Source organism: Oncorhynchus keta, chromosome 17 (assembly GCF_023373465.1).
Source record: "Oncorhynchus keta strain PuntledgeMale-10-30-2019 chromosome 17, Oket_V2, whole genome shotgun sequence".
Lineage (NCBI taxonomy): Eukaryota > Metazoa > Chordata > Actinopteri > Salmoniformes > Salmonidae > Oncorhynchus > Oncorhynchus keta.
The window spans coordinates 23,123,587-23,146,044 of NC_068437.1; the positions used below are offsets into that span (position 1 = coordinate 23,123,587).

A 22,458-nucleotide genomic window follows, 5' to 3' on the forward strand; every position below is an offset into this window, starting at 1 on the left:
TTGTATTGGTCAGCCTGTTGCGTGCCTTTGTGTATGTGTTCCCAAACAAGGACCAGTTGCGCTCTGAGGAGGCTCATGTTGGTGGGAATTGGAGGATGATGGAGGCAATAGGGGAAAGAGCATCAGATCCACAATGTGGCTGATGAGATATGTTGGCATGACTGCAATATTGCATCTCCATCCCAAAGCCCTTGCTTGAAAGTGTACTTTGCCAGACTGCCAAGAACCTTTCCCTTATTCAGGCCAAGGTGGCGAGACATGGTATTGATGACACCATAGGCCTTGTTGATCTCTGCACCAAACAGGATGCTCTTGCCAGCATACTTTGGGTCCGACATGTACGCTGCGGCGTGTATGGGCTTCAGGCAGAAGTCTTCACACTTTTGATGCATTTCAGAACTCTGCTTGGAACAACAGTGAAGTGGGCAGGGCAGTACAGATTACTTCTCTTACATCTGCAAGCAGAGCCTGAACATCTGAAAGGATGGCATTGTCTCCCTCAATCCGTGCAATGGCTACTGCTATTGGTTTCATGCTGCTTACCACTCTCTCCCAAAATACATAATCCAGGAGATCCTCTTGATGGCTCTGCATATCGGCAGACTGTGATATGGCCATTTCTTCGAGACTCCTTCCCCTTCATGAGACGTCAAACATGATGACAACACCACCCCAAAGGGTGTTGCTGTGCAGCTTCAATGTGGTGCTCTTATTCTTCTCACTTTGCTTGGTGAGGTAGATTGCTGCTATAACTTCACATACCTAACCATTTCCTTGGCTCACTTGTAGTGCCATGATGTCCTTGAGTAGCAGATTCAATGCATGAGCAGCACAGCCAATGGGTGTGACATGAGGGTAGGACTCCTCCACTTTAGACCAAGCAGCCTTCATGTTCATAGCATTGTTTGTCACCAGTGCAAATACCTTCTGTGGACCAAGGTCATTGATGACTGCCTTCAGCTCTTCTGCAATGTAGAGACCGATGTGTCGGTTGTCCCGTGTCTGTACTCTTGTAGAATACTGGTTGAGGGGTGGAGATGATGTAGTTCATTATTCCTTGCCCACGAACATTCTACCATCCATCAGAGATGATTGCAATAGTCTGCTTTCTCTATGATTTGCTTTAACTCTGTTGTACTCCGCATCCAGCAAATGAGTAGATAAAGCATGTCTGGTTAGAGGGGTGTATGCTGGGCGAAGAACATTCAGAAACCTCTTCCAATAGACATTGCCTGTGAAAATCAGAGTTGAACCAGATGCATACACAGCTCGAGCAAGACAATCATTTCCCTGACTACATTCCTCCATCGAGTCAAAAAAATTCCAGGAGTACCATGAGCTGTTGTTATCGACAAGTTGTCTGATTTATCATTTTCACCTCGAATAGAAGTAGAGGGACTTTTGTCAGAGGTTGCTTGTTGTGAGCGCTGAGGGAAATGTATGTACTTGGCCATTTGATTCTGCATCTTTGCTGCATTCTTCACATATGATTTGGCACAGTATTTGCAAATATACAGCTTTTCCTTCTACATTAGCTGCAGTGAAATGTCTCCACACATCAGATATTGCCCGTGGCATTTTCCTGTAAAGATTAGAAAACCCCAAAAACAATTCCATGTACAGACAAATAGTTAAGCAGTTAGATTGAACAACTCCTTTGTAAGATACATTTTTAAAATGAAACATGGAACCAGGTGAATTAACACTCCTCAGTTAGCAGACTCAAGCAAGCTAAAACCCATATGGTTGCAAAAACTAACCAAAAATGGTTAACAAGTTAGAAATTATTTAAACACTTTGCTGTAGGCTACTATTTAGTAGTTAACAAAAAAGCATGTAAGTTATAAAATATATTCTCCCCACCCAGTATTGCAATCAAAATTTACCAGAAAGCATGTAGTACTTGGTCAGACAGTGTAGTAGTGTGGGCTCAATAGTATCTCATTAGTGTGCAAGATCTTGAGATTCAGCTGTACATGTGATGGGAGAATGCACTGTGCATGCAGAGGGTTGCAATTCCATTGCATTGGGGATAGTTGAACCAACATATGCCACAAGACCTTGCCTTGTGTATCCCACAAAAAAAGGTTCACTGTTATAAGCTAACTTTTTGAGGAATTTAAGCAAAATCCCCCAAATTCCAGGGCTTAACATCCCATTGAAAATTTCAGACCATTTGCAACCCTAGATGTCAGTTCCTATTCAAGACAGGACTGGCATCCATTGCTATTGTTTCCATCAATTTAACAATCACATTTCCAGTGTAAGAGGTTACAAAACCCTTTTGGATTATGTGTCTATGGCCACAACCGACAACCTGTATTTGACACGCATGCTGCCCAAACTGCGGCCTACCCGAATATAGACATACCGGCAACTGCCAAAACAAAGGAAACACTTCAGTAAACGAGGGATACAAAGTATATGTTAAGGTGTGGGTTTGCTTTTTCCTGGCATGATTTAGGTCCACTTGTAGAATCTATGCCAAGGCGCATTGAAGCTGTTCTGGCAGGCCATGGAAGCGGGCCAGAATTAAATTGACAACCCAAATCATTACATTTACATTACATTTACATTTAAGTCATTTAGCAGACGCTCTTATCCAGAGCGACTTACAAATTACGAAGGCAGGATAGAAATGTATCACAGGCCTTGTGCTTGGCATGTGACAAAGGCTTCATAATTCAAAAAGGTAATGTTAAATTACATATTACAGGGCCTATTAAATTTCAGTTCTCTCGGTTTTGTTTTTCCAGGTTTCCCCTTCCCTCCATTTTTTTTTCCAGGGGTTTGCTCTCAAAATCACACCCCTTTGAACAAGAATTTGTTCCTTGTTGACTTGCCTGGTTAAATGGTTAAATAAAAAATGTAAAGCATAAAATACTGATAAGACCCGCTGAGACTGGAAAAGGGACAGAAAGTCAGAATGCGTCAACAAAGTCACCATTGTCCCTCAGGGGCTTGGGTAAAGGGGAGGGGTGGAAACAAGAAAGAGTACTCTGACTCTCAAATGGCAATTATGACCATTCAGAAATAACAGCCGGGGAATTCCTGTGCACATAGCTGTGGTCAACAAGACCAGGAAACCACTGGATTAGTCATATCCTCTGTCACTCACTCACCTTGTGCATAAACTCCAGTTTGTCCCCTCCCCCTCCCAGCCGATAGGTGTAGATAAAACCGCCTCCCACAGAGCGGGGGTTAAGGATCATGTCCCGGGCCACCCCAACCAGCACATACCAGTCATCACCTCCGCTGGCAAACCGACAAACAGTCACACTGCAGGGACAGAACACAAAGGCAAAGTAGGAGAGCGGGAAGGGATAAGTATTATTCCCAGTTTCAATCTCTACCTTTTGCGTGTGAACTGTGTTAAATGCTAAGATTAGGTGTTTAAAGCACTCTCCATTATTACTAAATCAAGAAGAGACATGAAGATTCATCACTTCAATAGCACAACTTCACTCTCCTCAAACCCTGCCTTAAATGACAGTTAAGATTTTCTCTGTGTAATTTCATAAGAGCTGGTCATTTGAACAGGAAAACCAGCAGAGCCAATAATAACATCTCTCTAGTGACCCTACAGAGAGCAATAACGTCTAACGCAGGCTAACTCCGTTATGGCTTGATGACCAAAGCCTATGGAGAACTTCATTTTTTGGGGGACAAACACCGAAAATAAGGTTTGTGTTAAACACAGGCTTAGGAGATGTTATACATTTTGTTCTATAAGATCTTCATCAGCAAACATCACTTGTACATTTTGAAACATTTATGTAAATCAAAACAAGCACATAAAGCACAATGGCTTCATAATTCATAAAGGTCATGTAATCTGACTGATATTATAGGGCATTATAAAATCAGTTATATTTTTTGCCTGATCCTGTTTGTTGTTTTTTCCCCCGATTTGGCTTTTCCGGGTTTCTGTTTCTCCCTGGGTTTTTGCTCTCAAAATCACACCTGTTTAATTGAAAAACAACTCAATTGGATGTTAAGTCCACAACAATGCTTTAACCACATCAGGAGTCCACTTTGGTGGTCTGGGAAAATCTAAGAAATTTAGAAATGTGGGTGCAGTTATCCTTTAATGCAAGTGTAGCCAGAAACCTTGTTTGGTTAGCAGTGTTTCTGTAGCGCTCATGTGATTGCAGATTTTTCTAAATAAATTGCCACTTGATTGATGCAAATACACATTCTGTCAGGTAGGCATACATAAATACATGAATGTTATTTTGTAGTTAACATTAAATTGATATGGTTTTTGGGAAATTATTTCCATCTACCAGCAGCACACAGAGACAGGCATTCCTGTGCTGCTTCAGGAAGTTCCAGGAATATATGAATCAGTAGCTAGGTTTCCATCCAATTGGTGATTTTCATGGAAATATTATAGAATCCGCATTTCCGCCAAATGGACTTATTGTGGATACAAATCAGTGTGTGATGACGTAGTGCCCACGAAACACAATTTCTCTTAAGTTTTCATGTACTGAATAAAAATCTAATGTTCAATGCTTATTCATCGCATTTTTGTCAGTTAAATAGAAAAATGTGCCACTCCGGTCTTGGCACCTACACTCAAGCCAACAGCTGGCAGACACAGTGCAGGTAAGTTGTGCGGGTTGTCTAGTCTACATGACGAGGTTATTCATATCTTGATTATTGTCCAGTCGTGTGGTCAAGTGCTGCAAAGAAAGATCTAGTTAAAACCCTTTTATTTAATTTTTTATAAAAAAAATTCCCTAAATGACATGCCCAAATCTAACTGCCTGTAGCTCAGGCCCAGAAGCAAGGATATGCATATTATTGGTACCATTTGAAAGGAAACACTTTAAAGTTTGTGGAAATGTGAAAGGAATGTAGGAGAATATAACACACAGTAGATCTGGTAAAAGATAATACAAAGGAAGAAAACCTTTCTTTTGTATTTTTTTGTACCATCATCTTTGAAATGCAAGAGAAAGGACAAAATGTATTAAAATGAAGAAGTTTAAGCTACAGCTGGCCCAGAACAGAGTGGTACGTCTTACTCTTCATTGCGGCACGTCTTGCTCTTCATAATCTGAAGGCGGATATAAATTCTAGGCATGCCAGTCTCTCTTGGCTAAGAGATGAGGAAAGACTGACTGCATCTTCTTTTTATAAGAAACGATGTGTTAAATCCCAAATTGTTTACATAGACAACTTACACACAGCTCTGACACATACACTTACCCCACCAGAAATGCCACCAGGGGTCTTTTCACCATCACCAAATCCAGAACAAATTCAAGAAAGCGTACAGTATTATAGAGCCATTATTGTATGGAACTCCGTTCCATCTCATATTGCTCAATTGAACAGCAAACCTGGTTTCAGAAAACATATAAAGCAACACCTCACGGCTCAACACCTCTCCCCTATTTGACCTAGATAGTTTGTGTGTATGTATTGGTATTGATATGTAGGCTACGTGTGCCTTTTATTTATTTTTGATGTAGTTCTGTCCTTGAGCTGTTCTTGTCTATTAATGTTCTGTATTGTGTCATGTTTCATGTGGACCCCAGGAAGAGTAGCTGCTGCTTTTGCAACAACTAATGGGGATCCTAATAAAATACCAAATACCAAAAGTAGATTACCGGGGATAGGAGCAAGAACATTTTTTCTTTGTCAAAATGCAGCCAAGTATTGATCATCATGTCACCAGAATAAGACCCTCAATATTTTTTTGGAAAGAAGCATCAAGCTCGACACTGTGCACTTTCACCACCCTGTGAAGTTCATAACTTAATTCATTTGTAGCCTAATAAACTGCATGGTTTCCCGAGTGGTAGTGGGAGGACCACACAACATATCATCGCATGACTCCAAATGTACTTTGATATGGTTATTACAACCTTAACATTGCACATAAAGGCGTTTCCACTGCCATTTCCCGCATAATGATTTTTTTTAAACACAAAAGATCCCACCATGTCAAACAAACAAATTGTTTGACTGCATCCATCACAGATGTTTAAAAACATTTTTTTTAAATACAATATGACTTTACTCGTATATGGTTCATGATGCATTTTCCTCATGTCTTATGTTTAACTTGGGCTAATTAATTAATTTTCTCATAAGTTGATTTCCTATTAACTTCAATAAAAAAATGTATGTTGTTGAATTCTGTTTAAATGTCAGGATTCTGTGATTCCGGCTGTTTTTTGCAGCGCGGATTTTATAGGGCCATAACATTATCTCATAGAACAAAACATATAAGATCTGACCTTATTTTGGCGTTTATCCCAAAACCCCATTTCCCCCCCATTAATTTCCCCCATAGGAATGGCTGAACGAACTAGAATTCATTCATTTCATTTTTTAGGACTACAAGCCGGGGAGCTCTTTCCCATTCATCCATCCTGTCCTCACCTAAAGGCAGCCTCATTCTGCTCCAGTTGGACAAGGTCCAGAGTGGTTCCCTGGATGGGGTTGACCAGACGCACCAGAGAGGCCCACTGGCCAGACCCGGCCTTGGGCGCCCCAAAGATGGCCTCTGGCAGGTTCTCATTGAGGAAGGCAGCAGCCATCTCTGCTGCCAGCTCCCTCTCATCCTCACCAGCTGCCTCAACCATCTCCTATAGAAGGGAACAACACAGAAGTGGTGTCAGCGTCAGTTACAAACAGAGAGAAAGAAAGGAAGGGAGAAGGGTGTGAGAGATATCTACATAAGTGTAAGCAAAGTATTAGTCTAATTCCCCATGTCAATCTACACTGTGTGTGTAATCTCTGTATATATGCTGAGATCAGAGATGTTTAATGCTCTCTCCATTATTCTGTCAGAGAAGAGACATGAGAAACTCATCACATCAACAGCATAACACCCCTTGCCTCAAACCCTGCCTTCAATTAATCCTCTTTGGGTTTTTAGAAAAGTGCTATAAAAAAAAAATTGTAAATGATTTATATTGAAGTTCTTATATCTACACTTTCATAATATCAGCCCACACAACCTACACGGCCTGGGTGTACAACACATAACCTCAGCCCTCTCAGTCAGAACAGAACCATACCTCTGCCATCTGCTGCTTGCGCTGGGCCTTGGTGGCCTCTGTGTAGGCATTGTGATCAGTCTCTATGAGTATCAGGTTGTTTGTCTCTGGGTGAATGACAAACTTGCGAGGTGTGTACTGCAGGGGGAAGGCCACCTGGTTGAACACGGCACCCAGCTTCTCCAAGGCCAGAATCCTAAGAGGGAGACAAAGGCAGTGTCAGAAGATGTGTACCACGTAACAGGTGTGCCATGCCACAACTAAGCCATAATGGGAACAGAAATAACATTTCAAAAAGTAAATGGAACATAACATAAGTTAAATATCAGTGTTATAATTGAAAATGAGGATGGTTGAGGGTGAATGAGAGAAAATGAGATGTGATCTGTGTATATGCTGAGATCAGAGATGTTTACACTCTCTCCATTGGTTTGTCAGAGAAGAGACATGAAGACTCATCACTTCAACAGCATAACTGCTCTACCGTCAAGCCTTGTCAAAGACATTTCCTCAATCGACACAGAGTGTACACAAAATATTAAGGATACCTTCCTAATATTGAGTTGCCCTAATTTAGCCCTCAGAACAGCCTCAATTCATCAGAGATGTTTAATGCTCTCTCCATTATTCTGTCAGAGACATGAGAAACTCATCACGTCAACAGCATAACACCCCTCGCCTCAAACCCTGCCTTCAATTAATCCTCTTCGGGTTTTAGAAAAGTGCTATAAAAAAAACACCCACTACCATAACCCATTCAAAGGCACTTAAATATTTTGTCTTGCCCATTCACCATCAATGACACACACACACACACACACACACAATCCATGTCTCAAGGCTTAAATATCCTTCTTTTACCCTTCTCCTCCCCCTCATCTACACTGATTGAAGTGGATTTAACAAGTGACATCAATAAGGGATCATAGCTTTCACCTGGATTCACCTGGTCAGTTTATGTAATGGAAAGAGCAGGTGTTCCTAATGTTTTGTACACTCAGTGCAGATGTTTACTTTAGTTCTCTCTGTGTTTGTGTGTGTGTGTACACACCTCAGGGTGTTGGTAGAGATTGCCACAATGCCCTCTGGACACTGTTCAGAGGCGAAGCCAGAGGCATATTCCAGCGTCTCATAGGACAGGGGCGTCAGATGGAATCGGGACTGGTAGGAATAACTCAGCCAGGAGCGACTCGACATGGCCAACACCTGAAAGAGATGGAGAGGTCAGAGAGGATACAAATACACACAGCCTCAATGTTATGTTTCAGCTCAATAAAGCTGCAAAAACACACCAACTAATAGGATTTCACTTACAGCTTCCTGTCCCTGCATCCTGACGCGGAAGAGCTTCACAGGTCGCGACCCCAAGTACCGAGTACGAGTATCAGACAGGTCTCCAGTCACTGGGTCCAGCACGGTCCTGAGCAACACACCATTCTGGGGAAAGACAGACATGTTAACGTCACAAATAAAAGCTCTAGTACGTCTTCCAACAGAGCACAAAATATCAAGTAATACAGTGGCAGAAGTAAACATGCAGTAACAGATAATGTAGGTGTGTATATATATATACTGTATGCTGAGATCAGAGGTGTTTTAAACTCTCTCCATTATTTGTCAGAAAAGAGACATGAGAAAACTCATCACTTCAACAGCACCACAATATCCCTCTACTCAAATGCTTCCTCAACACAGAGGACATATACACGATATACAGACAAAAGTATGTGGACACCCCTTCAAATGAGTGGATTCGGCTTGGCCTGTTGCTGACAGGTGTATAAAGTCGAGCACACAGCCATAGACAAACATTGGCAGTATAATGGCTTTCGTGAAAAGCTCAGTGACTTTCAACGTGGCAACGTTATAGGATGCCACCTTTCCAGTCAGTTTGTGATATTTCTGCCCTGGAACAACTGTACTGTTATTGTCAAGTGGAAACGTCTAGGACAAACAACCGCTCAGCCGCTGACTTGTAGGCCACACAGGCTCACAGAAATGGACCGTTGCAAGTTTGGGGAAGGCCTGTGGTGGTTAATTTCTTTACTATCAAATGAGGAGAAACAAACTTATCACAAGAGGTCAGAGTTATACTTCAACTAAATCTTTACTAACTTGTTAATAAGGGAGCAGGTCAATACAACACACACATATAAAGTGAATCGATTGAGTGCTCCACGTTAATAATGGCTGGTCAACGAATCAATTCAGAGCCCAGAGTCAAAAACACAAAGGTCTTTTATTGCCAAGATTCACCCCTTTCAGGCTACATGACAAACAGATTTATGGAATGGTCATTAGGTTAAGATTAGTATGAAAGATACTGTCTGCTGTGAATTATAAGTATCTCATTGTGTGGAGACCAGGGTCTGGCACCGGAGTCATCTCCCCCTGGTACCCCAGTACAGAAACATTAACTCATGCTCTGGAATGCAGTATTACCCAAAGGCATTGTAAATCTCCCAGAGGGACATCCTCAGTAGAACACACAGATGAGCATTCTAACAACCCCTTATTCTGTTCCATAAAACACCCATTTGATGCAATAACAGCATTATAACATACTCTTGTAATTTCTGTTCTGACGAGCCCTTTACTGTATAAGCATGACTATGCACCAATGCATTGTCCATACAGAAATGGTTTGTCAAGATTGGTGTGGAAGAACGGGACTGGCCTGCACAGACCCCTGACCTCAACCCCATCGGACACCTTTGGGATGAATTGGAAGCAAGTCCACACAGCAATGTTCCAACATCTAGTGGAAAGCCTTTTCAGAAGAGTGGAGGCTGTCACAGCAGCAAAGGGGGACCAAGTCCATATTAAGGACGACCATTATTTTGGAATGAGATGTTCGTCAAGCTTTTGGTCATAGTGTATTTTACCTGCAGTCCGATGTTGAGGTAGAGAAAGCCGACAGTGCCCTTCACTCCTAGCTCATCTTCCTTCTCCACTCCTCCCATCTCCACTATACACAGAGACTCAGGCTGGGCAGGCAGGGCCTGCATACTGAGGGGCTGGAGACAGTCCTACACCACAAACACAGAGGGGTTAGTGGCTACAAACACAGCTTTGAGAGATAAACGCATGTTAAAAAGAAAGATATCCACAATGGCACAGTGTTATTTGGATTTCAACTTAGTTTTTTCACCCTGGCTGTAATTGCAAAAAAAAATATAAAAAAAACTTGCGCAGAGTAAACGGGCTCTAGAAGAGTTTCCTTGCAATTGTCCAAGAACATGTGGTGCTTGTTACCAACTCGCAGAGCAGTCAGTATGAATCAGATCCATTCTAAACAAATGGACAAACAGATCGCACGGGCCACAAAGTACGGTGAGAGTCGTACCGAGGGGTCCAGTGAGATGATGCGGACGGTGTTGTCCACCAGCCCCACCGCCAGGAAACGGGAGCGCTGCTCGCCAGGGGGGACATTGGCCAAGCTCATACACACCACGTCAGCTGACATCTCCTTCCTCTCTGTGTACTCATTCAGCTGGCCAGACTGGGGGAGACAGAGGGGAAGGTTATCATAAACATTTATACTGTCAGAAGAAAAATAACCTTTACACTGAGCAGGAGAGACTTCTGGATATTTGCAAAAAGCAGATAAAACTGGCTGAGAAAATAGACACCCAGGGGTTGAAAGTATACTCACAGGGTCCATCTCAAAGTAGACCAGCTCTCCTCCGGTCAGAGCGATAACCACCTGCCTCTGGTTGACTGCGCAGCGCACAATGGTCTTCTTCCCTGGAGTCTTCCACTCATTCACACGCTTATCAGCACGGATGTGACGGATCCCATCAGGATACACCTGTACAATAGAGTTATTCAGTTTACACAGGGCTGGGGAAGAGGCCTGGTCAGGGTGTCTAATGTTTGTGAATAGTGCTGAGATCAGTGTTCAAGCTCTCTCCATTGTAATGTCAGAGGACATGAAGACTCATCACTTCAACAACAATATTAAATCTGTCATACACTTGATCTTCATTTCACTTTCACCATCAGCATTGTATTCCCTCCAGAACAGAAGGTGCATGTTCAGGCCTCTGTGAGAGGCGTGTGTAGTGTGGGTGACTGACCTGCACCAGAGCATCCTCCCCGAGCAGAGAGCAGGAGAGGGTGGGGGTGGTCCCCAGAAAGCCAGAGTCTGTCACTTCCTCTACGGTCTCACCGATAGACAGAACCAGGGTGGCGTTGACGAAGGAAACGATGATGTACGCGTCAAACTCATCTGGAGGAGGAGAGGTGTTTCAATGAGTAGGAATTTCACACGGAGGGGATTTCTGGACCCTTCCTTATATTCAATAAACCTGTGGTTAGTGTTAATCTGATACATGAAGCAATTCATCAAAATCATCAACTACATTTAAACTCAACAAAAAAAGAAACGTCCTCTCACTGTCAACTGTGTTTATTTTCGGCAAACTCAGCATGTGTAAATATTTGTATGAACATAACAAGATTCAACAACAGACATAAATTGAACAAGTTCCACAGATATGTGACAAACGTACATGAAATGATGTGTCCCTGAACAAAGGGGTGGGGGGGATCAAAAGTAACAGTCAGTATCTGGTGTGGCCACCAGCTGCATTAAGTACTGCAGTGCATCTCCTCCTCATGGACTGCACCAGATTTGCCAGTTCTTGCACCAAGGCACCTGCAAGTTCCCGGACATTTCTGGGGGGAATTGCCCCAGCCCTCACCCTCCGATCCAACAGGTCCCAGACGTGCTCAATGGGATTGAGATCCGGGCTCTTCGCTGGCCATGGCAGAACACTGACATTCCTGTCTTGCAGGAAATCACGCACAGAGCGAGCAGTATGGCTGGTGGCATTGTCATGCTGGAGGGTCATGTCAGGATGAGCCTGCAGGAAGGGTACCACACGAGGGAGGAGGATGTCTTTCCTGTAACGCACAGCGTTGAGATTGCCTGCAATGACAAGCTCAGTCCGATGATGCTGTGACACACTGCCCCAGACCATGACGGACCCTCCACCTCGATCCCGCTCCAGAGTACAGGCCTCGGTGTAACGCTTATTCCTTCAATGATAAACGCGAATCCGACCATCACCCCTGGTGAGACAAAACCGCGACTCATCAGTGAAGAGCACTTTTTGCCAGTCCTGTCTGGTCCAGCGACGGTGGGTTTGTGCCCATAGGAGACATTGTTGCCGGTGATGTCTAGTGAGGACCTGCCTTACAACAGGCCTACAAGCCCTTAGTCCAGCCTCTCTCAGCCGATTGCGGACAGTCTGAGCACTGATGGAGGGATTGTGTGTTCCTGGTGTAACCCAGGAAGTTGTTGTTGCCATTCTGTACCTGTCCCACAGGTGTGATGCTCGGGTGTACCGATCCTGTGCAGGTGTTGTTACACGTGGTCCGTCCTGTCTACCTGCAGCGCTGTCTTAGGCGTCTCTCAGTACGGACATATTCCCCTGGCCACATCTGCATGCCTAAGGCACATTCACGCAGACGAGCAGGGACCCTGGGAATCTTTCTTTTGGTGGTTTCCAGAGTCAATAGAAAGACCTCTTTAGTGTCCTAGGTTTTCATAACTGTGACCTTAATTGCCTACCGTCTGTAAGCTGTTAGTGTCTTAACTTCTTAAGGTATAGGGGGCAGCATTTTCACTTTTGGATAAATAGCGTGCCCAATTTCAACTGCCTGCTACTCATGCCAAGAATATAAGATATGTATATTATTAGTAGATTTGGATAGAACACTCTGAAGTTTCTAAAACTGTTTGAATCATGTCTGGGAGTATAACATAACTTATGTAGCAGGCAAAACCCCAAGGACTAACCGTTCAGATTCTTTTTTTTTAGGTCTGTCCGTTCAGTGAGTTCTCATTGGAAAACGATATTTCTTAGGAACTTGTAACACTGTTGAGAGTTGCGCAAGACTTGAAAAGTAGCTTGGTTTGTTGTCTTCCTGTATTGAACACAGATAGACTCGTCTTCAATTTGATCGATTATTAACGTTTAAAAATACCTAACGTTGTATTACGAAAGTAGTTTTAAATGTTTTGGCAAAGTTTACAGGCAACTTTTGAAATATTTTGTAGTGACGTTGCGCAATTTGGAAGCTGTTTTTTTCTGGATTAAACGCGCCAAATAAATGGACATTTAGGATATATATGGACGGAATTAATCGAACAAAAATACCAATTGTGATGTTTATGGGACATACTGGAGTGCCAACAAAAGAAGCTCGTCAAAGGCATGTTTTATATTTTATTTCTGCGTTTTGTGTAGCACCTGCAGGGTTGAAATATGCTACCCTCTTTGTTTACGGTTGTGCTATCATCAGATAATAGCTTCTTATGCTTTCGCCGAAAAGCCTTTTTAAAATCTGACATGTTGGCTGGATTCACAACGAGTGTAGCTTTAATTTAGTATCTTACATGTGATTTAATGAAAGTTTGATTTTTATATCATTTTATTTGAATTTGCCGCGCTGCATTTCCCTGGCTTTTGGCCAAGTGGGACGCAAGCGTCCCCTATACCATAAGAAGTTAACGACCATTCCACAGGTGCATGTTCATTAATTGTTTGTGATTCATTGAACAAGCATGGGAAACAGTGTTTAAACCCTTTACAATGAAAATCGGTGAAGTTATTTTGATTATTACAGGGACATTTGTTTTTTCTGAGTTTATTTATTCACAAAGTATGTATAATGCTGAGATCAGGTGTTTTAAACTCTCTCCATTGATATTTCTGTCAGAGAAGAGACATGACAAACTCATCACTTCAACAGCACAACAAACCCTGCCATGAGACTTCAGAGGAATGTGCCCTAATCTGGTACATGAAGATCAATCAATCTCATACCCTTATTTTGGTTTTTCACTAACCTAGAGCATGGCATCACAATCTTGAAATCTACGTCCGTAACCCAGTGTGTAGAAGTTACAATGTCTGACTTGTGCAGGCTAACCAGTTGGATGAGCCAAGTGATGTGTGTAATGGATGAATGCCAGAGTGAAAGTGAAGCCAGGCCTCTATCTACCAGGCAGCTGCAGTGGAACTAGGCCACTGCACTATACCATGACAGGAAAAATCTCTGAAATCACATGACTTCTGGGAATAGTCTGGCCGAGTGACTTTTCCTCAGAATGCACTCTGATGCCAGACTACAACATGAGACTTGACAGTAGTAAGATTAAAACAATGCCACTTTACAACCATGTCATACACAATAATTGCAACCAAATACTGCAGAAGTGGAATGTAATGAGGTAGAAGGGAAAACAAACTGCAACTAGTTAAAAACATTGATGTATTTATAAAAAATAAAATAAAAAGAACAAGCACCTTCAATGTGTCGGCGCACAGTCCACACAGCATTGGGGTTACCGGGCAGCTCAGACACAGCCATCTCTGATACCTGGAGGGAACAATCAATGATCAGACTTTCATTGTAATCTAACCTAAGCATTTACCAGTCTGTTACCTCTGCATTAACATGTTGAGGTTTGCTGAGATCAGAGGTATACACACTCCCTCCGGTGCTTTGTCAGAGACATGATTTCATCTCATCCAGCTTCTTAAAAACTTCAAACATGAGCTGGTGTGCGAGAAAAGCAACAGCACCAGAAACTTAATACCCAAACTCTGTCCCAACTCTGGTTTCCGGTGTGCATGTGAGTGAGTATCCGCATGACTTTGTTAAAATGTCATCATTGTTCAAATAATACTGTGGCATGTGCCACACTGAGAGAATGAGTGTGTGAGCACTTTCTGGGATGGGAATGTGCAATGGGAGGTGGAATAGTAGTACACATACCTCCAGTCCATGTCTGAGGACACGGAGGGTGGATTTGGGTCCCCTGCCACAGGCCACATACAGCTGAGGAGTGTCCTCATTAGCCAAGTCAGCAATCTACACAGGGAGAGAGAAACAGATGAGGTGAGTGGAACAAGGAGCCAGTGGTGAGTAAGAGATCCGTATGTATTCTCAGAGGACAGAATTTAACAAGTAGTACAGCTCCAGAAGTAAACAAGGCAGTCTCACATGTGGTGTCTGTGTCACGTTCTTACGCTGAGATCAGAGGTGGTTAAACACTCTCCATTGATAGGTTTGGATTTGTGAGCTTTAACTATTATGAATCATAAGTTCTAATAGAGACATGAGGGGTGCCGTAGCCCAGGATTTACACCAGGAGTTGTCTGTAGGAAGGGTTATGGTGGGTGCAATTAAGCTTGGGAGGGGCTGAGAGCATGGAAAACAGTCACGTGGCAGTACTGGTAAGGGGAGAGGCGTGGATAAGGGGGTCGAGGACAGGTCTCTAAGGGAAAAGGAACCATTTATTACCCCTATCACTTAGTTTCCTGCATAGCAAAAAAAGATTCAATGTTTAGCAAGGAGGAGACTCCACCCACAGTGGGATACATATACCACCACTATTGTAACCATGTCTTTGTCGGTTCAACTGGTCGATCCTTTGGGAAGAATAAACTTGGTCTAAGCTTTCAGTGTCTGTTGAGGTCTTACTCTTGATAATTAGAACCTAACAATATTTAGCCAGAAGAGACATGAGAAACTCATCACTTCAACAGGACAACATCCTTCTCCTCAAACCTTGCCGAAAGACTTCAGAAGAATCTGTGTGTGTGTGGGGACAGCGGGTTAATGCAAATCCTACTTTTTGAAAAACAAAATCAAAAAGACAAGAATCTTTGTACTCCAAATAGCTCGCATTCAAGTAAAGTCAAAATCAGGTTAATTGTGCTATAAATAGTGGGAAAACACATCTACCCCAGCTAAAGCTGTTACAATTCAGTTCAGTGGAACAGAGGGAAAGGTGTTCTCACTAAGTTCATCCACTACATAATCCATAGGAATCAAAAGCTAAAACCGTTGCACGCACACCAAACATACAACACAAAGAGATTCACACGCACCTGGCAGGACATTATGGGGGAGAGGTTCTCCTGCTCGTCCACCAGCACCAGGTTCTTGAGGGGGCGTGGCTGGAAGAAGAAGGTATCTCCCTCCTCCAGGGGCATGGCAGAGGAGAACTCTGGCTCTTCATCGTCATCTCCCAGATGGGCTATCTGGTACAGGTAACTAGCAGAGAGAGAGAAGAGAGAAGGCAATGAACACAAGAGAGCAAGAGGCATGGACATAGATGGGATGTGTGAGGTATTACAGTGTAATGAATGACTTACTGGTTACCAAACTCCGAGGACACAAATAAGAAGCCGGTCTTCAGCACGCACATGGATGTGGCTACAGGTATGGTGTCGAAGTACTTCATCCTGATCTCTGTAACCTGGGGGATACAAACGTTTATTTGAAATAGAAGGAATCACAGAATATCCCATCATGTGAACACTGACCCGAGTTAGTGTGTGTGCATGCTGAGATCAGAGGTGTTTATGCTCTCTCCATGTTTTTGTCAGAGAAGAGACATGAAGACTCATCACCTCGACAGCACGGTTCTATTTCCCACACATCAGATGAACACCTCTGCCCCCCCTCCCCCAGTTCCTGTTTCAGACTGCACCCTGCTGGCCTCACCATCTCCTCATCGGTCTCCAGGGTGACCTTGAAAATGTCACCCTGCTCCGTCTGGGCCAGGAAGAAGAACATGGATTTGGTCTTGTGGGTGGCTGAGCAGACGAAGATCATACCTCGCTCAGGGTCATCCAGGTCATTCTGTGTTCAGGCAAAATAAAAAAAGAATTGAGGGCACAGTGCAGATGGTATCAAATCAATTGTGATCCACACAAACATTCAAACTGTTAACATGTATGACCATGTCTTGTTAGCCAAGTTATTTGAAATCCGTTTTCGCGTTTATAAAACATAACATAAACTCACCCTCCTGCGTGGGATGGGACAGCGAATGTCAGGCTGGTCCCCAAAGTTTTTGTAGGTGATGTAATTCTCTGAACAGATGAGTACTCCACTGGGCCCATCAGAGCCTCCAGGAACTGGAGAAGAGAGGGGGAAAGGGTAATGATCAAACAATAGGTTTACACCTAAAAAATAATAATAATCCAGCCTGCAAACAACTCATAACCTGGCTTTGACTGCCCTCTACTGGAAATAATGTGCACTGAACAAAAATATAAATGAAACATCTAAAGTGTTGGTCCCAGATTTCATGAGCAGAAATAAAACATCCCAGAAATTGTGCACAAATTAGTTTTCCATCCCTGTTAGTGAGCATTTCTCCTTTGCCAAGATAATCCATCCACTTGACAGGTGTGGCATATCAAGAAGCTGATTAAACAGCATGACCATTACACAGGTGCACCTTATGCAGGGAACAATTGAAGGCCACTAAAATGTACAGTTTTGTCACAACGCCACAGATGTTTCAAGTTGCGGGAGCGTGCAATTGGCATGTTGACTGCATGAATGTCCACCAGAGTGGTTGCCAGATCATTTCTCAACCATAAGTTAATTTCTCTACCATAAGTCACCTCTAAAGTAGTTTTACAGAATTTGGCAGTATATGTCCAACAGGCCTCATAACCGCAGACCACGTGTAACTATGCCAGCCCAGGACCACCACATCCAGCTTCTTCATCTGCAGGATCGTCTGAGACCAGCCACCTTGACAGCTGATAGAAACTGTTAGAAACCTTCTCTGGGAAGCTCATCTGCGTGCTCGTTGTCATCACCAGGACCTTTCGAAGTCGTAATCCAGTGCAGTGGGCTAATGTTCACCTTTAATGGCCACTGGCACGCTGAAGAAGTGTGCTCTTCACAGATGAATCCTGGTTTCAATTGTACCAGGCACAACGCAGGACAGTATGTATGGCCTCATGCAGGCGAGTGGTTTGCTGATGTCAAAGTTGTGAACAGAGTGCCCCATGGGGGTGGTGGGGTTATGGTATGGGCAGGCATAAGCTACGGACAACAAACACAATTGCATTTTATCGATGGCAATTTGAATGCACAGATATACCGTGACAAGACCCTCAGGCTCAATGTCGTGCCATTCAGCCGTTGTCATCACAGAATGATAATGCACGGCCCCATGTTGCAAGGTTCTGTACACAATTCCTAGTTGCTGAAAATGTCCCAGTGTTTCCATGGCCTGCATACTGAGACATGTCACCCATTGAGCATGTTTGGATGCTCTGGATTTACGTGTACAACAGCGTGTTAGTTTCCACCAATATCCAGCAACTTCGCACGGCCAATTAAAACATTTCAATTGACTGATTTCCTTATACATGTGACTTGTTTCAGGAAACTAGGTGTATGTCGTGCAACACTACGTCACAGGAAAACTAACTTTTTTTATTTATCAAAATGCGTTTTTGGCAGAAATGCCTACTGGAACATGTGAATTTTCACATGCCTTAATAACAAACTTTTATGCCACCAGTAAATACGAATAAAAATGTTAAATTATGAGCCTAGTTGGTTTAGCCATGGAAGAGCAGCAACCTTCCCACTAACCATGATTGGCTGAGATAATGAATGGACTGGACATGCCGAGAGATGATTTCGGATTGGTCTGCCATGTAGCACGCTTCCGTCTATAACATGAGCTGGTCAGTATGTGTAGATAATCCTTTCTAACAAGGATTTTTTGAAACATATCACGTAGTAGAAGTGCGTAAGTGTTGCTCTCCACTTTCTATTGGACCAAGTATTGAAATCAGTGGAATTAAAGTATGATAGCTAAGGAGATGGAGAAAATTCTGGTATTTGACTGCAGTCGAAACGAGAACACCCAGAATTCGGATGTATAAAACAGCTTTCTCCTGATTACATTTTCAAAATAAGGGCAACCATGGCATCCGTGACACAGAGGGAGAAGTGTCCATCCAAGTAAGAGTCTAACTAGATACATTTTCAGATATTATACGTTTATAATTTAGTCAGAAAGTTGTTTTCATGTCAAGTTAGTGTACTGTTAGCTAGCTAGTGTTAGCTGGCCGGCTCGCTAACTTTACATGTATGATCTGATGAGTAATATCACTTGTATCTCAGAGCCTTTTGCATTGCTAGTTCTAGCCTAATGTTAGCTATCTAACATTGAACCTGGTTGGTTAGCTCCCTGCAGATTCTTGCAGGGTAGTAACATTATGAGTTGGGACCGTGGTTCATTGTTTAGCTAGCTAGCTACATGTCAAAACACTATGCATGTATGCATTTCAATAGAATGTTCATGTAACTGTGACAACTGTCGATAGCCAGAGCGAATTTACCAGTCTATCTAATACGATTTCAGAGCACTCACCTTGGAATGTGCCAAAGCGCAGAATAACTGACCTATTGCTGAGGGCACGACAAAGCCTATTTCCCCTCGGTAGACTGAAAAGATTTGGCATGGGTCCTCAGATCCTCAATAAGTTCTACAGCTGCACCATCGAGAGCATCCTGACTGGTTGCATCACTGCCTGGTATAGCAACTGCTAGTAGGCACTACAGTAGGTAGTACGTGGGGCCCAGTACATCAATGGGGCCAAGCTTCCTGCCATCCAGGACCTCTATACCAGGCGGTGTCAGAGGAAGGCCCAAAAAAATTGTCAAAGACACCAGCCTCCCTAGTCATAGACTGTTCTCTCTGCTACCACACGGCAAGCTGTACCGGAGCGCTAAGTCTAGGTCCAAAGGCTTCTAAACAGCTTCTACCCCCTAGACATAATACTCCTGAACAGCTAATCAAATGGCTATTCAGACGATTTGCATTGTTCCCTCCCCCCCTTTCACGCTGCTGCTTCTCTGTTCATTATCTATGCATAGTCACTCACATTTTATTTAACTAGGCAAGTCAGTTAAGAACAAATTCTTATTTACAATGACGGCCAAACCCAGACGAGGCTGGGCCAATTGTGTGCCGCCCTAAGGGACTCCCAATCTCGGCCAGTTGTAATACAGCCTGCAATCAAACCAGGGTGTCTGTAGTGTTACCTCTAGTACTGAGATGCAGTGCCTTAGACCACTTGGGAGGCCTACATGTACATATAACCTCACTAACCCGTGCCTCAGCACATTGACTCTGTACCGGTACCCCCTGTATATAGTCTCGCTATTGCTATTTCTACTGTTGCTCTTTAATTGTTATATACAGTCGGCCAAATATAATGAACCCTTGCACTTTTTTCAAATAATGCACAATTTCTTCCAGAAGACTGTTGAAATTAAAACATATTTTGGTATCCACATATGTATATCTTCGGTATGCAGTTGTCAAAGACAAACTAATCTGAATCATTTACTAAATCTTAGCTAATTCCAGAAAGAAATCCTAAAATGGCCCAGACAATATTATTGGCACTGTCTAGAAGTATTTTCGATTTCAAGCAGGTGATTATCATTTACTTTGGAATTCAACTCCCCTGTTGTGAGTTGAAGGTGCATATTGAACCAGATTGAATAGAGAAAAGGACTCATTCTCCTGTTTTGTGTCACTGTGTGTACCGCAATGAGCGTGGACAAAATAACGAAAACCAGAGAATTATCTGAGGTCAGACACAAGACGAACCGCCCTTTCTGTCTCTGCCTGGCCGGTTCCCCTCTCTCCACTGGGATTCTCTGCCTCTAACCCTATTATGGGGGCTGAGTCACTGGCTTACTAGTGCTCTTCCATGCTGACCCTAGTAGGGGTGCGTCACTTGAGTGGGTTGAGTCACTGACGTGATCTTCCTGTCCGGGTTGGCACCCCACTCGGGTTCATGCAGTGGGGGAGATCTTCGTGGGGTATACTCAGCCTTGTCTCAGGGTAGTAAGTTAGTGGTTGAAGATATCCCTCTAGTGGTGTGGGAGCTATGCTTTGGCAAAGTAGGTAGGGTTATATCCTGCCTGGTTGGCCCTGTCCTGGGTTATAGTCGGACGGGGCCACAGTGTCTCCCGACGCCTCCAGTAATTATGCTGCAATAGTTTGTGTTGAGGGGGGCGCTAGGGTCAATCTGTTATATCTGGAGTCTTATCCGGTGTCCTGTGTGAATTTAAGCACTCTCTCAGCCCTAGGACCATGCCTCAGAACTATTATTTGACCCTGCTGGTCATCTATGAACATTTGAACATCTTGGCCATGTACTGTTATAATCTCCTCTCGGCACAGCCAGAAAAAGACTGGCCACCCCTCAGAGCCTGGTTCCTCTCTAGGTTTCTTCCTAGGTTCCTGCCTTTCTAGAGAGTTTTGTCTGGAAATAGCTAGCAAACTTGCCAATATTAGCCAGTTAGCTTGGGTTCTTGACTGGTCAGAATGCTTGGATCAACCCTACTCCTCAGCCAGAGCGTCCAGTGTGCACTCTGAATGCTCATAGAGCGAAACGCTATGAATTTATGAACGGATAAACTGACAACGCACTGAGTTTATGAACGCCCAGAGCACACTCTGGCACTCCAGATTAAATTTACAGAAACACCTGTAGTATAAACCAGCCTTTAGTTTTGAAATGTTTGGTTGTTTAGTACATAGCCTCATATGTGAATCCTTACAGAGATGGGTGAGGCTAAAGCTTTAGAGGGTGTGAACAATACTGAATGGGAGTAGACAAAGAGCCCTCCAGTAGGTGTACCAAAACATTCAAGGGTCATTTTATCAAAAGTGAGGTTACAAGTTAATCAACTTTCAAACCAGAATTACTTTCCCTTGTTCCTCAACTGTAATGTGTGATATACTATTTTCGAGCGCTGAGTCTCTAATATGCAATGTAACCCCCCGCTAAATTGGAAATCGAGCTGGTTGGTCACATATGAACTGTAACGTCGGTAAATAAAATTGCTGCATGTTGCGTTTACATTATTGTTCAGTGTAGAATACCTGTAATGAGGAAGTTGCCGTGCTCCTCCAGGGCCTCGCTGTACTTGCGCACAACGTGGTTCAGACCCAGGTCCAGCTCATAAAAGGTCAGGGTTTGCTGGGTGTTGGCTGCAGCCTCGCCAGTGGGGTCATTGTCAGCTTCCTGGAAGGAGGGAGAGGTCATAGGCCACACACAGTGAGTCAGTGGAAATGAAGAGGACAGGATGAGAATTTACAGGACATCTTTAGTAGCAAAGCAGCAGGATTGTGTTGGAATCAGAGGTGTTTAAGCTCCCTACAGTGGTTTGTCAGAGAAGAGACATGAAGACTCATCAATTCAATAGCACTTGGGTGTATAGAAAATAAAACAGAAGCACATCTGAGCCTGTGTGTAAACATAGATTAGGTCCATTTCTTTAGTACGTAACAAGAGCGCATGAGCAAATTCACAAATCATAGCAGTCAGTGCTAGGCTCTCACCTCATAGTCCATCTCCAGACAGGCAAACATGGGGTTTTCAAAGCCCACATCAACTCCTACCACATGGTAGACCAGCGTGTTGGCCTTGTGAGCCTCCAGGGGAGAGGAGATGGTGAGACGCGCTGCTGCATCTCTGTTCAGGATGTACACCAGCTTCTGCTTCTCAATGGCACCTGGAAACACAGGGGTAATTAGTAAACTACAACACCTGGAAACACAGAGGTAATTAGCAAA

The 22,458-nt window shown here is 43.4% G+C and overlaps 1 protein-coding gene across 1 annotated transcript in view; it reads right to left on the reverse strand.

Moving 5' to 3' along the window:
• Nucleotides 1–22,458, reverse strand: part of sf3b3 (splicing factor 3b, subunit 3) — a 40,434-nt gene that overhangs the window by 12,231 nt on the left and 5,745 nt on the right. Inside the window, exons 5-21 of the mRNA XM_035790959.2 lie at nucleotides 22,225–22,397; nucleotides 21,766–21,907; nucleotides 16,851–16,963; nucleotides 16,548–16,685; nucleotides 16,196–16,299; nucleotides 15,929–16,094; nucleotides 14,811–14,906; nucleotides 14,339–14,411; nucleotides 11,099–11,250; nucleotides 10,675–10,830; nucleotides 10,366–10,521; nucleotides 9,905–10,048; nucleotides 8,334–8,456; nucleotides 8,071–8,225; nucleotides 7,041–7,215; nucleotides 6,400–6,605; nucleotides 3,123–3,279 (exon numbers count right to left, since the gene is read on the reverse strand). Coding sequence (XP_035646852.1) covers nucleotides 3,123–3,279; nucleotides 6,400–6,605; nucleotides 7,041–7,215; nucleotides 8,071–8,225; nucleotides 8,334–8,456; nucleotides 9,905–10,048; nucleotides 10,366–10,521; nucleotides 10,675–10,830; nucleotides 11,099–11,250; nucleotides 14,339–14,411; nucleotides 14,811–14,906; nucleotides 15,929–16,094; nucleotides 16,196–16,299; nucleotides 16,548–16,685; nucleotides 16,851–16,963; nucleotides 21,766–21,907; nucleotides 22,225–22,397 — 2,429 coding nt within the window. The remainder of the gene's footprint in view (nucleotides 1–3,122; nucleotides 3,280–6,399; nucleotides 6,606–7,040; nucleotides 7,216–8,070; nucleotides 8,226–8,333; nucleotides 8,457–9,904; nucleotides 10,049–10,365; nucleotides 10,522–10,674; nucleotides 10,831–11,098; nucleotides 11,251–14,338; nucleotides 14,412–14,810; nucleotides 14,907–15,928; nucleotides 16,095–16,195; nucleotides 16,300–16,547; nucleotides 16,686–16,850; nucleotides 16,964–21,765; nucleotides 21,908–22,224; nucleotides 22,398–22,458) is intronic.